Below are 22,299 nucleotides of genomic sequence, written 5' to 3' on the forward strand. Positions count from 1 at the left end.
TTCACTATGGAGTATAATGTGGGCTTTTTATACATAGACTTTATTATGGTGAAGTATGTTCCATGTATCCCTATTTGTAGTTTTTATTTTTTTAAAGATTCATTTATTTATTTATACAAGAACTGGTGTACAGGCCAGATGTGCGGGAGTGTGAGAAGATTCACCAGAGGCAGAGTGGGGAACAGAACAGGCAGACAGACTGAAATACACTGCTGAGGAGAGCAGTGGGTGAGACAGGAGAGGTCTGCTGTGCCTTGGGGTACCCTCGCCTGTGGGTTGGGATCAAACCGGCACTCTAGAGGCTTCAGACAGCTCCACAGCATGGTGCACAACTGCCTGCGCCACCAGGGGAGGCCCTTTTTGGGTGACATTTGATTGCTGTTACAATTACCTGCTTATGATTGCTCTGTCTAGATTTCTTGTTTGTTTGTGGTTCGGTCTCAGAGGGTTATAGATTTCTAAGAGTTTGTCCATTTCATCTAGGTTATTCAATTTGTTGCCACATAGATGCTTGTAGTAACCTCTCTGACCTCTATATTTCTGAAATGTCTGTTGGAACTGGCCTTTCATTTCTGATTCTACTGATTAGATTCCCCCCACTTTTTTCTTAATGAGTTGAGCTATAGGTGTGTCTTATTGATTTTTCCAAAAAACTAATTTTTGGTGTTTCATGGATCCTTTAGACTGTATTTTGGTTCCCATTTCATTTATTTCTACTCTAAATTTTATTGTGTCCTTTCTTCTACTGGCTTTTGCTTTTGCCTGGTCTCCTTTTCCTCCATTCTAAACGTGGGAGGTAACGTCGTTTATTGAGTTCTTTCTTGTTTCTTGATATGAGCCTGTAGTGCTATATATTTCCCACATAATACTGTCTTTACTGTATTCCACAGGTTCTGAATGGTTGTGTCTTCACTTTCATTGGTCTCTAGGTCTTTTTAAATTTCTCATTTGATTTCCTTGTTTGTCCAGTGGTCATTCAGGAGTGTGTTGTTTTCCTTCTTTCTTTTTGTGATTGATTTTTGCTTTGATGTGATGGTGATCAGAGATTGTACTTGACACGGTTTCAGTTTCATGATTTCAAGGTTTCGTGATTTTGTTGAAATTTGTTTTATGACCCACCATATGGTCTATCCTGGAGAATGTTCTGCATGCACTTCAGAGGAATGTGTACTCAGCTTTTCTGGGGTGCAGTGTTGTCTAAATGTCTATTAAGCCCATGTGTTCTAATTCCTTGTTTAAGGCTATTGTTTCCTTGTTGATGTTCTGTCTGGCTGACCCGTTCATTGGTGAAATTGGGGTGTGAAGTCTCCTGCTACCATTGTGTTGTTGCTGATGTCTGATTTCAGATTTAATAATATTTGCCTTATATGTTTGATGCTCCTTCATTTGGTGCATGTATTGATGATTGTTATGTCTTCTTGATGTATTTAATGCCTAATCATTACCTACTTTCCATACCTGTTTCTCGTTCCCTTTTTTTTTTAAATCTGGGAGTCTATTTTTAGCTGGAAGACAGTATGGCTGTCTCTGCCTTTTTGGAGAGAAGAGGTGGGTGGAGAGAAGAGGTCCTATTTGCTCGCAGTGTTGCTTTTCAAGCTTTTTCTTTGATTCTTTGAAACTCAGGTGAGTCTCCTGGAGTTAGGAGATAGTTGGGTTTTGTTTTCTAATCCAAGTGAGCAATTTGTGTCTTTTGATTAATGCATTCAGTCTAGTTACATTGAAAGTATTGTAGGTATGGGAAGACTTGTTATAGCCATTTTGTCTGTAGTTTTTTGGTTCAATCAAATTCTTTGTTTATCTTTTTGGTTGATTTTCTTTGCTTTGATTTTGATAAGAGCGTCCCTTTAACAATTCGTTGTGACTGGGTTCTGGAGAATTATTCTCTTCCAGTGGCATCTTATTCCCTTAAATTCTGAAGTTTTGTTGATACAAAAATCATCTGTAGTGACTTTTTATATGCCCCTTTTGCTGTTTTAGATTTCTCCCCAGGGGTTCCGCAAGTTGCAAAAGTGTGGAGCATATGGGTTTTTTTCTTTCTGTTGTTGCTGGTTTGAAATTTTGGTTCAATTCCCAAAGTGGGATAGTTGGGTTGTATGGTATTTCCATTTTTGATTATAAGATATCTATATAATCTGCAAGAAGTCCTTTATAAGACAGATGTTTCGTTGACATTTTCTCCTGATGTGTGCTTTACATTTTCCTATTTTTCACAAATATTTTCATATAAATATCAATGCAGTCTGATTAATTGCTTTTTTAAAAGCATCCTGTTTCTTAGACACCAGAAATGTTTGCTCCTTCCTCCCCATAGTCTTGCATGTCCTCAGGACCACCACAATGTCCAGAAACAAGCATATTATAGGGGACCCAGATCTCTGTATAGGCTCGGAGTCTAATATATGCAAGTTCAAGTCAGATGACACCAGGGTCTAAATATAATGTAAGAACACGCTCACCTCTTTGTAGGCTTAGCTCTTCTCATAATCAACAGAAGGGCATTTACTAAGCATAGGGTTTGGGGTATAGTTCTGGGACTGAAGCCCATAGCTGAGAACCATTTCTAGTGCTCTGTCTACTCAGAGTTCCCCACTCCAGACCATGCTCTCCTGGGCTGTGTGGGATGCCCTCATAGGCCTGCTCCTGCCTTGTCTGGGCCCAGACTTTGGGTGTGGGTCCTTGCTGTGAGCGCCCTTTGGTGGGCACGTCCCCTGACTGCTTCTCACTGCTGTTCCCAGTGCTGCTGCAGCTTGGATTGAGGTCCAACCTGGCACAAAGAACTTCCAGAAAGGATTCTCTGGGTCCAGAGAGAGCCCTCTAAATTAGTCCTTCTTTGTAAGATGGACAATTCAGGTACACAGGCCTGGCTGTGCTCATCGATCAGGGACTGTGCAGCTGGTCCCCAGTTATGGGTTGTTTTGTGAGCCGCTTACAAAAGGCACGTTCAAGTCCTAATTCCCGGTGTTCCAGAAAGTATTTTATTTGGACAGAGTTTAAAGGACTTTGTTAGAGAATGACCTGGCATGACCTAGAACTTTCTGTGGAGAGAGCTGCCGATTCAAATGAGTTCTTCGAGATAGGGCAGGTTGGCTTCTCCCTTGGGGAGTGGGCGAAACAGCGGGGGACCAGTGGGGAAAGAGAGCGATAGATAGAGTTTGTAATGATTAACACAAGGAGGGTTTGCTGGCTTCCAATGACAAGCCATTATGGGAAGTGCTTTGGTGGCGACACAAAGACAAAGTTTGAAGTATCGGGAGCACAGTGATCCTGAAATCATCTGGCTGTAGCTCTGCCGAGATGTCTGCAGGACTCCACGCTCCCTGGCCCGTGCTCTTGGGGCTGTGGCTCTTCCTGTGCGTCAGCTCTGGGGTCCAGGGCGGGAAGGTGTTGGTGGTCCCCTTGGATGGCAGCCACTGGCTCAGCATGCGTCAGGCTGTGCAGGCACTGCACGCCAGAGGCCACCAAGCCGTAGTCCTTGCGCCAGATGTCAGCATGCACATCAAGGGGGAAGAGTTCTTCACGATGAAGCACTATGAGGTTTCCTACACTCAGGATGAATTCGACAGATTATTCCGGGATTACTTCAAAATGGTTTTTGAAAGAGAGCCCCTTCCAATGAAATTTTTGAAAAGCATTGAAAAGATAAAGAAATCGTCTTTGATCTATGTGAAGCCTTGTAAGGAGCTGGTGTTTAACAAGGACATGATCAGGTACCTCAATTCCAGCTCCTTTGATGTGGTTTTAACGGATCCCATTTACCCCTGTGGGGTGCTGCTGGCTAAGTACCTGTCCATTCCTGCTGTGTTTTTCCTGCGTTCCATTCCTTGTGAGTTCGACTCTGAGGGTACTCAGTGCCCAAATCCATCCTCCTATGTGCCCCGGCTTCTGACAGAGCTTACAGACCACATGACTTTCTTGGAGAGGGTCAAGAACATGCTCTTTCCTCTGGTCGTGAACATCTTTTGTCATGTTTCTCTGCCTCCCTTTGCAAGCCTTGCCTCTGACCTTCTGCAGAGAGAGGTGTCGCTGAGGGAAATTTTTGGCTATGGATCCATCTGGCTGTTCAGAGGAGACTTTGTGATGGATTACCCCAGACCCATCATGCCCAACATGTTCTTCATTGGAGGCATAAACTGTCTCAACAGGAAGCCATTATCTCAGGTCTGTATTGGTTGCTTTATCCAAGCTCCGGCCAGGTGGAATGCTTAATATATAAAGTACCTCCAGGATATTTCTTATCATTTCCTCTTTCTAAAGATTTCTACCTCATCCTCCTGACAGTCTTGCGTGAGCTGAAGTGTTCCAGCATCTCCAGCGGTGCAGTTGGGGTTGCAGGGTGAGTGAGAGGGATGCCAGGCTGGTCCGGTCTGTGCCAGGCTTGTCAAGTGATGGTGGATGCAGTGATCGCTGTCCTGCAGTGATTGCTGTCCTGTGGTGTTGCGTCGGGACAACACCACAGTGACAACCGGGAGTTGTGGAGCAGGCTGCACAATGTGGGATGCTGCTGAAAAGCAAGATCCTGGCCCTTTTATTTATACATGTAATTGTTTGTAAGGAGATTTAGGAAAGTGGAAGGGTATAGAAGATTAGGGATTGTGAGTCTGCCCTCCAGGCACTTCTAATCTACTTGATAATATACCCTAATCCCCTGCCATGGTTCTAATCTTATCAACAAGGCCCTCCACTGATCAGCTTCTGGGGTCCCTTGTCATACATCAGTCCTCAGCCCTCTGGGCATTCCCGGTCATACCTCGTGATGTGTAAGTCGGGAGTATGTGTTATGCATCTTTCCTCAGCTCCCTGGGCATTCAGGACATACCTCTTGACGCACATGTTATGCATCGGTCCTCAGCGCCCCGGGCATTCTGGACATACCTTGTGATGCATAACCTTCCCAGCGTGATCCAGCTTTGTGCTCTTGTTTGATTTGAAGGGCTGAAGGGTTGGGCTCCTGTTCCTAACTGGCCAGACCACTTTGACCTTGTTTAGGTGACAAAATGGCGGCCGAATTGGCTGCCTAGAAGCAGCAGAATCACATTCGTGGGCTGCGATTTTCTTCGGCTGCGTAGGAGCCAGAAATTGAGTTGGGAACGGCTCCCTCGGGGATTTTTTTTTTTTTTTTTTTAGAAGCAACCACATTTTAATAAAAAATTTGAATATTTGTTAAGCAGTTAAGGCTGAATAAAATAGCAATTTATCCAAAATTCAAAAGATATACCACCTTGAAAACAAAGTAAAAAATCTTGCCATTAAGTTTCACCCATTTACAGGACCACCCAACAGCCCCGAGAATGCTTCTAGCTCCTATGGAGAACACAGGGAACCACACCTCTTCAAAACCCTTGTGACAGGGTGGTCCCCAGGAAAGGGGGAGTTTCCCTGCCCCACCCAAGGGAGGGTGGAGCTGAGCAGGGAGAGGAGAAGCTGCAGAAGAGACTGAGGTAGGAAGCAGGATGGAGCCAGGAGACCTGGAGGAGGCGCATGGAGCCTAGAGACACATGAAGGGGATTTTTATGGGAATATTCAATGGGAGGAGGAGGAATGAGCAAATTGTGTGGGTTCACGTGATTGGTTTTAGAGTCGCCTCCAAAGCACAACTGAGGTATGACCAAGTGTCAAGAGGAAGCAGAGGTTGCAAAGAGGTTAGCTGAGTTAAGTGGAAATGAGAAAATGGCAGAGAGTTGGGGTGTCTGTGAACAGAATAAAATGATGGACGCCAGCTTTTCCAGGATGGGGCGGTGCTGACGAGATGTTTTCTGAACTGGAGCCGGTGACTGGCATGTGACGTGGGGCCTTTTCATCTGACGGGATTGCAGGTCAGATGCTGAAATCATCCAAAAACAGGAGCCGAGTGTGGGGAGGAGATGAAAGGTTGAGCATGTCACCCCAGTGAATGTGGGGACAGTGATGAAGGGAAAAGGCCTTCAAAGGAAGGGTTTTTAGGAAGGTCTAACCACCCGCCAAACCCATCGCACCCCAACTTCCATGGTGAGAACACTGAATCACACATGGTTTCCATAACATCTTCCACTAGCCCTGAATGTTTGGGTTCAATTTTATTGGACTCTTGGGATCTGAGTTTTGATTCTTCTTTTAAAAAGATTCATTTATTGATGCGTTCAAGAACTGGATACAGGGAGGGGTACGGGGGGTGGTGGGGGGCGGGGGTGTGAGAGGGTTCACCAGAGACAGAGTGGGGAACAGAACAGGCAGACTGGCTGAAACACACTGCTGAGGGGAGCAGCGGGCGAGGCAGGAGAGTCTGCTGCGCCCTGTGGGTTGCTCCCTGGCTGGCCGGGGATCAGGGATCCAACTCGTGTGCAGAGGCTGTGAATAGCTTCGTAGTGCTATGCTTAACCCCTTGTGCCACGAGGGAGGCCCTGAGCTTTGATTCTTTACTTACCGAATGCGCCATCTTTCATTTATATTGATAAATGAAAGATTTATATTGAAAAAGACTTCACTTCATTTATGTTCATAAAGACTTTCCCTTTCTTGTAGTGTTTGGACTCCTCTGGACCTCTTTTATTGTGTATTTATTATTGCAAAGATCTTTAAGATCTTTCACTTCATTTTTCTTTTGGCTCAAATTGCAAGGGATCGAATCTGCCTGGTGTTCTTTTCCTTTATGTGCTGCATTTATTCAGTTATCTGTAAATATGTACGCAATGTCAATATTTTAACTGTCAATTAAAACAATCTATGTCGCTATTAGATTTGTAAAAGTGGACAAAGAGGAAGACATTTCAAAAGCAGGTGGCAGGGCGGGAGTGGGGAGGGCCTGGGCCCAGGAAGAGGGGAGCACTGCAGGGCACTGCTGGTGGGCAGGGTGTGAAGATACACTTTTGCAGAGGTGAGAACCTGTCATCCAGAACAGGTACAAGGATGTAAACCTACCACCCCCAAAAGCATAATTTGGGGAAGAAAGAAAATGTCAATAATAGTAACTGTTGCTCCTTTCTTTTCCTGTGTGTGAATATATTTTGGAGCGTGGACAGCTTTGGTTCAAATCCTGGCTCCAGACTCTGGGCTTGGGACGTGGGTGCCCGATGGTGAATCCACCTGAAGGGGGTGCGCTTGTACTTCCAAAATGCTAACAACAGTGCAAAGCAATGGAGCTTCAACAAATAAAGAAAAATACAAACAAAACCCAAATCCTCACTTCCATTTTCCAACTGGGTGACCTGGGACCATTCTGGCCTCAGAATTGTTATAGTGAAAACACAAAAAATATTACATATTATCATTATAGAAAAGGTGCCTAGCAAGACAGGCCTGTCACCTGGAGACCTCTGACCTGTGTTTGTCAATTGCTTTGGTCCCTGAAAGAACCTTTGCACTGAAGTCACGTTCTCTAACCGAGTGTCAGGCCGGTATCGTTCATGTTCCAGGATCCATAGTTTTTGAGATCTTGTCACTTACATTTATTTGATATGTTTTGCTCTAATGACCACCCTTCTCTATTTTTTAAGTTATTTTGGATTGTAATCAGAGGATGTTTTCTGTGAAGTTACTTCTTTACAAAATTTCTCTTTTTTAAAAAAGATTTATTTATTTATTCATACAAGAACTGGGGTGCAGGCCAGAGATGCAGGGGATGAGGATTCCCCAGAGACAGAGTGGGGCGCAGAACAGGCAGATTGACTGAAATCCACTGCTGAGGGGGGCAGCGGGGAGACAGGAGAGGTCTGCTGTGCCATGTGGGTCAGCTCCCTGCCTGGGTATGGAACTCCTACTGCAGTGGCTGGGATAGCTTCATAGTGCTGTGTCTTAACCCCTTGCGCCACCACAGAGGCCCCTAAAAAATTGCTTAATAGGATTTTTGTGGTCTACTTCAGAATTGCCCAATGAAAACAAAGTAAGTTCACATTTTTAATAGGCGTGTTAGAAAAAAGCAAAAAAGATGGTTAAGTAGGTTTAATAACATATTGTATTCAGCCAAATACTTTGAAACCATTGTTTCATTATGTATTCAATATAAAATTACTGAGAGATTTTGCATTCTTTTTCTTACATACCAAGTCTTTAAACTCTGGGATGTATTTACACTTAACAGTGTCTCTCTAGTGTCTCTCGTTGGTCAGTAGTCATTGGCAGCCAGTGACCGCTCTGCCAGGGAGCAGCTGTAAATGTCCCATGGATACATTAAAATGTACCTTAAAATTTTTTCTATTAAAAAAAGCACCGGAGTAGGGGCAGGTCAGGACAGGTAAACATGTGTGGCTCTGCAGGTGCACCTCCAGGTCTCTGAAAGGGAGGGGGCCCGTGCTGTGTCCGCGGCAGGCCCAGGCCCCTGGGCAGGTGCTGCTGCTCACGAGTCCAGCATCCAGAGGGAAGAAAAGCTCATCTGTCTGACAGGAGCTGTCACCCCTGTGGCGTCTGCTCCTCTTTTGCTTGATGCAGCCGTACCTCCCGGCCCCCCTAGCTGGGCAGCAGCCAGAGCCCAAGGAGCCAGAGCGCGAGCAGTGCTGGGCATGACTGGGGGCTCCTGGCCGCAGTGGTGGACAGTCCTGTTCCATGGCCTGAGCTCCCTGTGGCTGAGGCTGGTGTCCTGGGAGAGCTGATGGCCAAGGAGGGGGCGGCCCTGGGCAAGGAGGAGCTGGTGTGGCGCCTGGGGCAGGAGGAGGCGGCGCTCCTGGCAGTCGTGGTGCAGAGAGGCCGCCTCTTGCGGGACATGAGAGGCAGTGGCGGGGCCACGTGGGCGAGAACCGCCAACTCAAGTAACTCAATGGTGCCCACAGGCCGAGGACCCTGAGCTGAGAGACCTCGCCGTTCCTTCTGTTGGAGCGCCAGAGGGGGGCCACGCACGCCCAGCGTCAGCTCTTGGGCCGAGCAACCATGCAGGTGCACAAGGACCTGGGTGGTTGTTGGCAGAGGTGGCCAAGCTGGAGGGCTGTGAGGAGGGGGAGCTCTGCCTGGCACTGGGCGAGGAGTGGGTCTCCCTCCATGGCCCAGGCGGCTGGGGGGGCTCTACTTTTGAGGGGAATTTTCTTGATTTCTCTCTTCTAGTTTATTGCTCTCCTATTTCTAAAGTGATTTTGTACTCTGCCACTTTACTGTATTGATTTATTGTTTCAGTTAGGTTTATTATTTTCATTTAGTGGAGCTTTAGGGTTTTCTGTGTATATTATCATGTCCTCTGCAAATATAGTGATGGTTTTACTTCTTTTCCTATTTGGATTTCTTGTATGTCTTTCTTTTGCCTAATTGCTCTAGCTCGGACTTCCAATACTATGTTGAACAGTAGCGGTGAAAGTGGCCATGCTGTCTTGTACCAGATCTTCCGGGAAATGCTTTCAGTCTTTCACTATGGAGTATAATGTGGGCTTTTTATACATAGGCTTTATTATGTTGAAGTATGTTCCATGTATCCCTATTTGTATTTTTTTATTTTTTTAAAGATTTATTTATTTATTTATTTATACAAGAACTGGGGTACAGGCCAGATGTGCGGGAGTGTGAGAAGATTCTTCAGAGGCAGAGTGGGGAACAGAACAGGCAGACTGACGAAATACACTGCTGAGGGGAGCAGTGGGTGAGACAGGAGAGGTCTGCTGTGCCTTGGGGTACCCCTGCCGGTGGGTTGGGATCAAACCGGCACTGTAGAGGCTTCAGACAGCTCCACAGCGTGGTGCTCAACTGCCTGCGCCACCAGGGGAGGCCCTTTTTGGGTGACATTTGATTGCTGTTACAATTACCTGCTTATGATTGCTCTGTCTAGATTTCTTGTTTGTTTGTGGTTCGGTCTCAGAGGGTTATAGATTTCTAAGAGTTTGTCCATTTCATCTAGGTTATTCAATTTGCTGCCACATAGATGCTTGTAATAATCTCTTTTGACCTCTATACTTCTGAAATGTCTGTTGGAACTGGCCTTTCATTTCTGATTCTACTTATTAGATTCTCCCCAATTTTTCTTAATGAGTTGAGCTACAGGTGTGTCTTATTGATTTTTCCAAAAAACTAGTTTTTGGTGTTTCATGGATCCTTTAGACTGTATTTTGGTTCCCATTTCATTTATTTCTACTCTAAATTTTATTATATCCTTTCCTCTACTGGCTTTTGCTTTTGCCTGGTCTCCTTTTCCTCCATCCTAAACGTGGGAGGTAATGTCGTTTTTTGAGTTCCCGCTTGTTTCTTGATATGAGCCTGTAGTTCTATATATTTCCCCCGTAATACAGCGTTTACTGTGTTCCACAGGTTCTGAATGGTTGTGTCTTCACTTTCATTGGTCTCTAGGTCTTTTTAAATTTCTCATTTGATTTCCTTGTTTGTCCAGTGGTCATTCAGGAGTGTGTTGTTTTCCTTCTTTCTTTTTGTGATTGATTTTTGCTTTGATGTGATGGTGATCAGAGATTGTACTTGACACGGTTTCAGTTTCATGATTTCAAGGTTTCGTGATTTTGTTGAAATTTGTTTTATGGCCCACCATATGGTCTATCCTGGAGAATGTTCTGCATGCACTTCAGAGGAATGTGTACTCAGCTTTTCTGGGGTGCAGTGTTGTCTAAATGTCTATTAAGCCCATGTGTTCTAATTCCTTGTTTAAGGCTATTGTTTCCTTGTTGATGTTCTGTCTGGCTGACCCGTTCATTGGTGAAATTGGGGTGTGAAATCTCGTGCTACTACTGTGTTGTTGCTGATGTCTGATTTCAGATTTAATAATATTTGCCTTATATGTTTGATGCTCCTTCATTTGGTGCATGTATTGATGATTGTTATGTCTTCTTGATGTATTTAATGCCTAATCATTACCTACTTTCCATATCTTTTTCTTGTTCCCTTTTTTTTTAAATCTGGAAGTCTCTTTTTAGCTGGAAGACAGTATGGCTGTCTCTGCCTTTTTGGAGAGAAGAGGTGGGTGGAGAGAAGAGGTCCTATTTGCTTGCAGTGTTGCTTTTCAAGTTTTTCTTTGAGTCTTTGAAACTCAGGTGAGTCTCCTGGAGTTAGGAGATAGTTGGGTTTTGTTTTCTAATCCAAGTGAGCAATTTGTGTCTTTTGATTAATGCATTCAGTCTAGTTACATTGAAAGTATTGTAGGTATGGGAAGACATGTTATCGCCATTTTGTCTGTAGTTTTTTGGTTCAATCAAATTCTTTGTTTATCTTTTTGGTTGATTTTCTTTGCTTTGATTTTGATAAGAGCGTCCCTTTAACAATTCGTTGTGATTGGGTTCTGGAGAATTATTCTCTTCCAGTGGCATCTTATTCCCTTAAATTCTGAAGTTTTGTTGATACAAAAATCATCTGTAGTGACTTTTTATATGCCCCTTTTGCTGTTTCAGATTTCTCGCCAGGGGTTCTGCAAGTTGCAAAAGTGTGGAGCATATGGGTTTTTTTTTTTTTTTTTCTGTTGTTGCTGTTTTGAAATTTTGGTTAAATTCCCAAAAGTGGGATAGTTGGGTTGTATGGTATTTCCATTTTTGATTATAAGATATCTATATAATCTGCACTAAGTCCTTTATAAGACAGATGTTTCGTTGACATTTTCTCCTGATGTGTGCTTTACATTTTCCTATTTTTCACAAATATTTTCATATAAATATCAATGAAGTGAGATTAATTGCTTTTTTAAAAAGCATCCTGTTTCTTAGACACCAGAAATGTTTGCTCCTTCCTCCCCATAGTCTTGTATGTCCTCAGGACCACCACAATGTCCAGAAACAAGCATATTATAGGGGCCCCAATCTCTGTATAGGCTCTGAGTCTAATATATGCAAGTTCAAGTCAGATGACACCAGGGTCTAAATATAATGTAAGAACACGCTCACCTCTTTGTAGGCTTAGCTCTTCTCATAATCAACAGAATGGGGCTTACTAAGCCTAGGGTTTGGGGAAATATTTCGGGGACTGAAGCCCATAGCTGAGAACCATTTCTAGTGCTCTGTCTACTCAGAATTCCCCACTCCAGACCATGCTCTCCTGGGCTGTGTGGGATGCCCTCATAGGCCTGCTCCTGCCTTGTCTGGGCCCAGACTTTGGGTGTGAGTCCTTGCTGTGAGTGCCCCTTGGTGGGCAATTCCCCAGACTGCTTCTCAGTGCTGTTCCCAGTGCTGCTGCAGCTTGGATTCAGGTCCTCACCTGGCACAAAGAACTTCCAGAAAGGATTCTCTGGGTCCAGGGAGAGCCCTCTAAATTAGTCCTTCTTTGTAAGATGGACAATTCAGGTACACAGGCCTGGCTGTGCTTGCCGATCAGGGACTGTTTAGTTGGTCCCCAGTTATGGGTTGTTTTGTGAGCCGCTCACAAAAGGCACGTTCAAGTCCTAATTCCCGGTGTTCCAGAAAGTATTTTATTTGGACAGAGTTTAAAGGACTTTGTTAGAGAATGACCTGGAATGACCTAGAACTTTCTGTGGAGAGAGCTGCCGAGTCAAATGAGTTCTTTGAGATAGGGGAGGTTGGCTTCTCCCTTGGGGAGTGGGTGAAACACGGGGGGACCAGTGGGGAAAGAGAGCGATAGAGTTTGTAATGATTAACACAAGGAGGGTTTGCTGACTTCCAATGACAAGCCATTATGGGAAGTGCTTTGGTGGCGACAGAAAGACAAAATTTTAAGTATCGGGAGCACAGCAATCCTGAAATCATCTGGCTGTAGCTCTTCCGAGATGTCTGCAGGACTCCACGCTCCCTGGCCCGTGCTCTTGGGGCTGTGGCTTTTCTTGTGTGTCAGCTCTGGGGTCCAGGGCGGGAAGGTGTTGGTGGTCCCCATGGATGGCAGCCACTGGCTCAGCATGCGTCAGGCTGTGCAGGCACTGCACGCCAGAGGCCACCAAGCCGTGGTCCTCGCGCCAGATATGAACATGTACATCAAGGGGGAAGAGTTCTTCACAATGAAGCACTATGAGGTTTCCTACACTCAGGATGAATTCGACAGATTATTCCAGGATTACTCCAAAATGGTTTTTGAAAGAGAGCCTCTTCCAATGAAATTTTTGAAAGTTGTGGAAAAGACAAAGGAATCGTCTTTGATCTATGTGAAGGCTTGTAGGGATCTGGTGTTTAACAAGGACATGATCAGGTACCTCAATTCCAGCTCCTTTGATGTGGTTTTAACGGATCCCGTTTACCCCTGTGGGGCGCTGCTGGCTAAGTACCTGTCCATTCCTGCTGTGTTTTTCCTGCGTTCTATTCCTTGTGATTTCGACTTTGAGGGTACTCAGTGCCCAAATCCATCCTCCTATGTGCCCCGGTATCTGACAGAGCTTACAGATCACATGACTTTCTTGGAGAGGGTCAAGAACATGCTCTTTCCTCTGGTCGTGAACATCTTTTGTCATGTTTCTCTGCCTCCCTTTGCAAGCCTTGCCTCTGACCTTCTGCAGAGAGAGGTGTCGCTGAGGGAAATTTTTGGCTATGGATCCATCTGGCTGTTCAGAGGAGACTTTGTGATGGATTACCCCAGACCCATCATGCCCAACATGTTCTTCATTGGAGGCATAAACTGTCTCAACAGGAAGCCATTATCTCAGGTCTGTATTGGTTGCTTTATCCAAGCTCCGGCCAGGTGGAATGCTTAATATATAAAGTACCTCCAGGATATTTCTTATCATTTCCTCTTTCTAAAGATTTCTACCTCATCCTCCTGACAGTCTTGCATGAGCTGAAGTGTTCCAGTGTCTCCAGCGGTGTAGTTGGGGTTGCAGGGTGAGTGAGAGGAATGCCAGGCTGGTCCCGTCTGTGCCAGGCTTGTCAAGTGATGGTGGATGCAGTGATCGCTGTCCTGGGGCGAGGTGCCCCTTCGTGTGTTGCATCGGGACAACACCACACTGACAAACGGGAGTGGTGGTGCACAATGCAGGATGCTGCTGTAAAGCAAGATTCTGGCCCTTTTATTTAGACATGTAATTGGCTGTAAGGAGATTAAGGAGATTAAAGAAAGGGGAAGGGTGTAGAAGATTAGGGATTGTGAGTCTGCCCTCCAGGCACTTCTAATCTACTTGATGACACACCCTAATCCCCTGCCATGGTTCTAATCTTATCAACAAGGCCCTCCACTGATCAGCTTCTGGGGTCCCTTGTCATACATCAGTCCTCAGCCCTCCGGGCATTCCCGGTCAAACGTAGTGATGTATGGAGTACGTGTTATGCATCTTTCCTCAGTCAGGAGTATGTTATGCATCTTTCCTCAGCTCCCTGGGCGTTCCGGACATACCTCTTGATGCACATATTATGCATTGTTCCTCAGCGCCCCCCTGAATATTTGGGTGCTATTTTGTCAGGCTCTTGGAATCTGAGCTTTGATTCTTGACCTACTGCATGAACCATCTTTTCTTGCCCATTTCTTTTGTCTTCATTTATATTGAGTAAAGACTTTTCGTCCCCTGTAGTCTTTGGCCTCCTCTTCATCTCTTTTACAACTGTATATATTATTGCACAGATCTTAAGCTTCATTTTCTTTCTGCTCAATTTGCAAGGCATCTATTATGTTCGGTGTTCTTTTCCTTTATGTACTGCATTTAAAGCAATGGAGCTTCTACAAATAAAGAAAAATACAAACAAACAAAACCCAAATCCTCACTTCCATTTTCCAACTGAGTGACCTGGGACCATTCTGGCCTCAGTACTGTTATAGTGAAAACACATAAAATATTACATATTATCATTATTGAAAAGGTGCCTAGCAAGACAGGCCCGTCACCTGGAGACCTCTGAGCTGTGTTTGTCAATTGCTTTGGTCCTTGAAATAAACTTTGCACTGAAATCAAGTTCTCTAACCGAGTGTCAGGCCGGTATCGTTCATGTTCCACGATCAATATTTTCACTTTGAGATCTTGTCACTTACATTTATTTGATATGTTTTGCTCTAAGATGTGACCCCTTTAAGTACTTTATCGAAATTTATCCAGCTGTGAATGATCAAAATCTACATCTTTAGGGCCTCCCTGGTGGCACAGTGGTTGAGCGCTGGGTTGCGAAGCTGCTCGCAGCCTTTGCAGCGCTGGTTTGATCCCCGGCCGCAGGGCGAGGGTCCCACATGGCTCGCAGACCTCTCCTGCCGCCCGCTGCTCCCCTCAGCAGTGTACTTCGGTCCTTCTGCCTGTTCTGCTCCCCTCTCTGGCTCTGGTGAATTCTCTCACCCTCCTGTGCTTCTGACTGTACCCAGTGCTTGTATAAATAAATACATAAATAAATAAAAATCTACATCTTTAATATTATTTGTCCTTCTTCTTCCTGAAGATTTATGATAGGTTGTATGATTTTATGGGTTTTCTCAAATAAACAACTTTTAGATTTGCTTTTTCTTTTGACGGTTTTTGTTTTCTATTTCATTAGTACCAGCTTTTTTTTTTTTAAGTAATGATGTCATTCTTATTCCCTTTGGTTTATTTGTAGTTGTTTTCTAATTTCCTCAAACTCCTTTACGTTGATTTTTCTTAATAATGAAGTACTGAAGATCATAGATATTTTTTATGTTCTTAGGTTTGGGTATACATTGCTCTTATTTTGAGTTTTTTTTGTCATTTAAATTTCTGTTTTGATTTCCTTTTAGTCAATGGTTATCTACAAGGCTGTTCCTTTATTCCTGTGTAGTTAAGAGTGACCGCCCTTCTCTATTTTGTAAGTTATTTTGGGTTATAATCAGAGGATGTTTTCTGAAGTTACTTATTTCAAAAATTTCTTAATAGGACTTTTTATGGTCTACCCCTGAATTGCCCAACGAAAACATAATGTAAGCTCATATTTTTTAGTAGCCATGTTAGAAAAAAGCAAAAAGAGGGTTAAATGAGTTTTAATAATATATTTTATTCACACAAATATATCTAAACCATTATTTCATTATCTACTTAATATAAAATTACTGAGAGATTTTACATCCTTTTCCTTACATACCAAATCTTTAAACTCTGGGATGTATTTACACTTAACAGTGTATCTGTAGTCACCCTCGAGTGGTCAGTAGTCATTGGCAGCCAGTGACTGCTATACCAGGTAGCATTTGTAAAAACATTCTATAGATACTTGTAAAATGTACCTTTAAAATTTTTCTATTAAAGAACACCAAGTGTGTCCAATTCAGAAAAAAAAGTTTTAAAATAGTTCCCTATTCAACTGAATTTTATCAATATATATTTGGCATATTTAGTAGTTTTTGCTGTATAGCTATAGCTGTGAAATCAGTTCACTATTGTATTTTTGTCATAAAGTTTGCCTTTTCATGATCTTTGAGGTAAAATGTATCTATGATTTGCCTCCTTAGCCAATTTATTTTTTATCAAAGTGTACTCTTGGGCAGTTGTAAGTATATTCACACTGCACGCAGTCCATTCCCAGACCTCTTTTCATCTTGAAAAACTGAAATTCTATACCCATTAAATACTAACCCCCCATTCCTCTCTTCTCCAGCCCCTTGCCACCACCCTCTTATGGTGGTGAATTTGACTATTCCAGGGAACTCATCTAAGTGGAACTATACGGTACTTGTCATTTTAGGGCTAGCTTATTTTGCTTAGCATAATGTCCTCAAGATTCATTCATGTCGTGGTATTATGTCAGAATTTCCTTCCTTTTTAAGGCTGCATAATATTCCAATGCAGGAACAGACCCCATTTTGCTTACCCATTTATCTGTTCATAGAAACTTGGATTGCTTTCAGTTTTCGATGCTGTGAACGTCTATAAAGAGCTCTTTGGGACTCCACTGTCAGTTTTTTTGGGGGGATAGCTACCTAGAATTGGAATAGCTGGATGATACAGTAATTCTATTTTTAATTTTTGAGGGGCTGCTATACTCTTTCATAGTAATTGACCTGTTTTACATCCCTACCAATAGTGCACAAAGATTCCATTTCTAGCTACCCTAATTAGGGAGTGAAATAACATCTCATTGTAGTTTTGATTTGCATTTCCCAAATGATTAGCGATAGTGAGCATTATTCCATGTGCTTATTGACCATTTGTTTATCTTCTTGGAGAAATGATGACTCAAGTCCTATTTTTGAATTACTTTGTTGCAGTTGTTGAGTCGCCGGGGTTCTGTCTTCTGGACAGTAGTCCTTTATCAGCTATATGGATTGTAAATATTTCTCCCGTTCTATGACTTGTCTTTTTACTCTATTCATAGTGTCTTTTAATGCACAAGTTTAAAAATTTTTCATGAAGTCAGAGTTGTCTTATTTTCTTATTACCCAAGTCTTCAGTGATGTCTTCAAGAAATCATTGTCAAATCCATCATCATGAAACAACCTATTTTCTTCCAGAGTTTCATAATTCTAGGTCTTACATTGAGTTTTGAGTTAGTTTTTTTGTATGACGTTAGGTTAAGGGTTTACTCTTATGCATGTGACCATCCAGTCCCATTTGTTGAAAAGATTGCCCTTTCCCCACTGAAATTTTGAAACCCTTGCCAAAAATCATTAGACATACATGTAAAGTCTGTCTTTTTTAACTTTAAAGTTTTCCTTAAAGAGTTTTAAAATAGAATTGAAAAAAACAATTCCAATCTGATAGTTTCTTCTGATACAAGAATTCTGTCCATTCACACTAGAGATAAGGTATGATTTTATTTCACTTGGTGTAAATTTCTTGTTTCCTTTTTCCTTTTTAAAAACATTTTATTGATTTGGTAATTTCCTGGCAGTTTTCTATCCATGTACATGCAGAGTAGCACCTTCAAATCTCTGACTCTCGGGCCTCCCCCTTTCACTTACAAGGGCCCTTGTGATTGCTTGGAGCCCACCCAGGTAACCCACCTCAGTCTCCCGATTTCTCAAGGTCTTAATCTAACCTCATCTGCGAAATCCCTGCCAGGGATGGCAAGAGAACACATTCAAGTGTTCCGGGGATCAGGCTGTGGAGTATTTGTAGGTGCATTTTTCTGCCTCCCACATGTAGTAAGCCTAGATTTCTACCCAGGTCTTACTGGAAACTTGATAGTTTTCCTCTGATTGAAATTTTTATTCTGGTTTCTTCTCTGGGAACATTTATTGTGGAATGATTTCTATTTTCCAGGAGTTGTTGCAACCATCTTATTCTTCAATTTTCCCTCTATTTTTCTGATGCATTCTTGGAGGGGATCTCTGGAAGAGCCTATTTACAGCCCAGTTTACTTCCTGCATTATGGTGATTTTTACTGCTTGCAGTGCGCATTCAAAAACAATTTTTTTGCTTCCTCATTTCCTGGTTTTACACGAACTTTCTCTCCCCTAAGAGAACAGGGAGCTCCCTGAGAGAACTCGGCCTTGACAAAGCATATTTCTGATCAGGTCTACTAAAAGTTGCGTATTAGGAGGAAGAGTTTAAGTTACTAAAAAGTCCAAAATCAGGCTGAGTAGGATAAAGGTGGGGAATAGGTGGCAGTTACGGGTGCCAGGTGGCTCCCCAGAGTGCTGGCACTGGACTGGTGGCAACTGAAGTTACAGGTGTCTTCACCGGTATGAGCTCTTCTGCTTAGCAAGCAAATTAACTCATTTCTTAAAAGCCCGGGGGTCCTGTTCTGCTCTGATACTGTAAAGCCAGCATACAAACTGTACAAGAACCTCAGGGACTGTTTGATGTGGTGTGATTCCCCCCGGCCCCACCATCCCGTGTCCCTGCGTGACACTGTGGCTGAATCTGATGTACCTTCTGCAGTTGCATGTCCTTCCATGGGGCCTGGATTTGAAGGGCCCCATGAAGGGCCCAATTAAGGGGTATCCAAAGTCAACTCTCCTGGATTTCTAGTTAGTTAGCAATGTCCAGGCTATGAGACCTTCTGGAAGGGATTAAGAACATTTGTTTTCATGTCTTACCTAAACCTTTTTCTTTGGGGGCAGGCTACTTTGCAATGGATTGATGTCCCTTGCATTTGAAATACCATGTCCCTGAGGCAACCATACCCCAAAACGGTTTTCACTGGGGCCACAATGTGCACTAACAAAAAGCTCTCTCAGTGGTGAATCCTTTCACCCTCCCCACCCACACCTCTGGCCTGTACCCCAGTTTTTATATGCATAAACAAATCTTTAAAAAAAAAAAAGCTCTTTCAGATGTATGTTGCCTCATCTAATCAACATTCCAAGTGAAACATGGCTTTTGTCATCCTAATTTGACCAGAGATATACGCTGCCCAAGGCCATGGGATAGTTTTGTGGAAAGTTATGAAATGCTTACCACATTTCCATCAACCGCTGATGTAGAACCATGTAGGGGGCAGGCCAGCAATCAGATATGCATTAAGTTTTTGAGCTTTCACTGTCATTTCTTTTTAAATTAGATTTCCTGAACAGAGTTCAAATGATGCCACCAGCCAACCACATCACTGTGAGGAATTACTTCCGATAATCTATTTTGCCCTTTGGAGGGGATGTGGTCTGCAAACAGTGACTTCAGCTCAGTGAAACTCATTTCAGATTTCTACCTCCAGAAATTTAAGAGAGTAAATGTGCATTGCTTTTCTCCCATCCGCTTCATGGTAACTTGTTACAGCAGTCAGAGGACCCTAATACATTTACTTTGCCAAGGTCACCTGCTTTTAAAAAGTCTAGGCTTAACATCATACATGGGACAAGTCAATTCAGTAATTACTAAGTCCGTAGCTTACATGGAATTAAAAACCATCTTTAAGCCAGAGGTATCACTGAGTTAGTCTCATCTTTCAGGACTCAGTGCTAACAGAAATAAATGGATTGTTCTTAGCAATATTAACTTTTGAAGAAATGACTTGGCTCACATTTCAAAGAGCATTGAAAGGCAAGGTTCAGGGTGTTGGGGTAAATATTTTGTCCTCCTATTACAAAATAATAACCATTGGCCTCAGGATTATGTTTAATAGATAGCAAAGTGCATCAGATATTTACAACAGGTTGGAAAACAAACGGACAGGCGTCCAATTGGAGCGGCCCCGAAAATAACAAGAAACAGGCACTGGCATGATCTGTTTATACATTCTTGGGTACAGTTGTTCTGAAAGTAGAGTTCACCTGCAACATTCCCCCCCCCAAAAAAAAACAAAAAACAACAAAAAAAAAGTCCTGCTGTTCCTCGCAAGATACTGTAAGTTAAACAGGGACTGAAATTACTTGGTGTCAATGCGCAGCAACTGCTCTTGGCCATTAATTATCAGGGACTTCAATTCTCCGTCTTCTTCCACTTCCACCCTTTCCTGACCATTCTCAACGATTCTCTTGGTGGTGACTTTTCTGCCATTAATGATTTCGGTGGAGGTCGACATGGATTTGAAGCTGCCCAGGCCGCCACCACCAGCACCACCGCACGCCATGGAGAAGGAGGACAGGCCCCCGCTCCCCAGGGAGCCAAAGGACGTGAATCCTGTATCGAAAGAAGAAAAACCGCCCCCGAACGCTGGAAATTCACTGAAGGCGGAGAAAAGGGACGCGGACCCTCTGTTTCTGCAGCCCCGGGAGCTCCTGTGACCCCCCCAAATGCTGTCAAGCGGGTGTCCGAAGAAGTCAAAGGAAAACGGGTCCCGGCCGCCAAAGAACTCCCTGAAGACCTCGGCCGGGTCCCGGAAGCTGAAGACGAACTCGAAGGGGTCCCCGTCCGGCGCGCCGCGGGCCCGGCCGCCGCCGCCCTCCGCCCCCGCCTCGCCGCAGCGGTCGTAGACGTCTCTCCTCCCCGCGTCCGACAGCACCTCGTAGGCCCGGGCCACCTGCTTGAATCTCCTCTCCGCCTCCTCCTTGTTCTCGGGGTTCTTGTCGGGGTGCCACTTGAGCGCCAGCCTGCGGTACGCCTTCTTGATGGCCTCCGCCGAGGCCTGGCGGGGCACGCCCAGCACCTCGTAGTAGTCCACCATGCCGGCCAGCCGACGCCCGCGCGCCGCGGGCACCGCAACGGCACGCCTGGCGGGCCCGGGCGCAGGCCTCGGCGCCCGCGACGTCAGGCCGCCCGGGAGGCGCGCTCCTTGTGACGAATTGGCGCCTGATTGGCCGAGGCCGCTTCCCAGAATGCATTTGGGGGCCGGTGTGGTCTGTGATGATTTCACACCAGGCCAAGGCCCCGCCCACCCAGGCCCCGCCCACCCAGGCCCCGCCCACCCAGCCTGCTGACAGCTGCCGTGGAGAATGATTTCCGAGTAGGCTTTGCATCAGGCTTCTCCTGGGTCCGTGGTGGGGGTAGAGGGATGGAAGTGAGTTCAGTGTGACCTGAGCTGTGTAGGTCACAACTGCGCAAAATTTGTGTAGGTCACAGTTCTCCAGCTTCTGGGCCTCGGGGTGCCTTTGCTTATTCCATTAGAGCTTCATCAACAGAGTTCGCCCATCTCCTTGATAATGATAAACCGTTTACTTGCCAGCAGAGCATATTTTTATGGAAAAATAACTATTTTTCAAGACAAATATAGTGCAGTGTCATTGTTGCAGGGCAGGGGGAGGGGGCACCCCAGACCCCCCCAAACCTGCCTGCTCTGAAATAGGCTCTGCCATCTGCCGCATCAACACAAAACATAGGAGACTTTAATGAAAAGAAGCTTTAATACAATTAGGAAACGATACAGGAAAGACAAAGAATCTAGTTTCTAACTCAAGCACCCAAAGTTGACCCGTCCCCTCGTGGGTAAAAATCCACCCAAATGGGATTGGCCCAGAGCAAGGCCCGAAAGCCTGCCACAAATCTAAAGCACCTTCCAGCGGGGACCCACAGAAAAGGATCAGAAGCAATCAGACAAGTCTGGGAGGAAAAGAGCAAAATCAAAATCGAGACAAAAACCGCCATTGTCACCTCCCTATGGGTCTCTCACTCACATCTGTGTCACCCCGTCCACACCCACAAGGCAAGTGTAGTTTCTTCACATGTCTGTCGGCTCCACGTGCCTCCCCCAGGGCTCCTTCTGGCTCCATCCTGCTCCTTCCTTCCTCTGTCTCCTCTGCAGCTTCTTCTCTCCCTGCTCAGCTCCACCCTCCTTTGGGTGGGGCAGGAAACCTGGAACCTCCCCCTTTCCTGGGGACCCCCCTGTTACATCATCATTTTACATCTCTTAATAGAAAAGAGCTAGATTTAAATTTTACTGATTCACATTCATTGACAAAACTATACAACTGTGGGAGTGTGACACATCCATGCGTGTCTGTGCTTCACACCTGCCGCCAGAATCCCAGTGTCCTCATAGCATCAAATGGACCCCACTGACTCTTCCTTCCCAGCCCCCTCCCTTCCCCTCCTTCCCCTTTCCCTGTGGTCATGATCAGCCTTTTGAGAATCCAACAGTTATTTTTGTTGTGTTTCGTCTGTTTGTTTGCTTTGGTTTTTTATATTCCACGTGTAAGTGCTTTTGACTTATTTCACTTGGCATAATCAGCTCAAGTTCCATCCTGTGCTGCAAAAGTCAACATTTCATCCTTTTAAAGAGCTGAGTAGCACTCCATTGAGCC

At 44.5% G+C, this 22,299-nt stretch overlaps 2 protein-coding genes across 2 annotated transcripts in view; one reads left to right on the forward strand and one right to left on the reverse strand.

Moving 5' to 3' along the window:
* LOC119256323 (UDP-glucuronosyltransferase 1A8-like) overlaps positions 1–22,299 on the forward strand; it is a 110,748-nt gene that overhangs the window by 76,209 nt on the left and 12,240 nt on the right.
* LOC119256324 (dnaJ homolog subfamily B member 3) lies at positions 19,727–20,765 on the reverse strand. The gene has a single exon (XM_037524254.2). The coding sequence runs from the start codon at positions 20,724–20,726 to the stop codon at positions 19,989–19,991; it is 738 nt and encodes a 245-aa protein (XP_037380151.1). The 5' UTR covers positions 20,727–20,765; the 3' UTR covers positions 19,727–19,988.

Source organism: Talpa occidentalis, unplaced genomic scaffold (assembly GCF_014898055.3).
Source record: "Talpa occidentalis isolate TD23 unplaced genomic scaffold, MPIMG_talOcc4v2.1 talOcc4.3, whole genome shotgun sequence".
NCBI classification, from domain to species: Eukaryota; Metazoa; Chordata; class Mammalia; order Eulipotyphla; family Talpidae; genus Talpa; species Talpa occidentalis.

What these genes read in the sequence shown, in the direction of transcription:
- LOC119256324 (XM_037524254.2), bottom strand. Translation starts at nt 20,726, where the DNA reads ATGGTGGACTACTACGAGGTGCTGGGCGTGCCCCGCCAGGCCTCGGCG.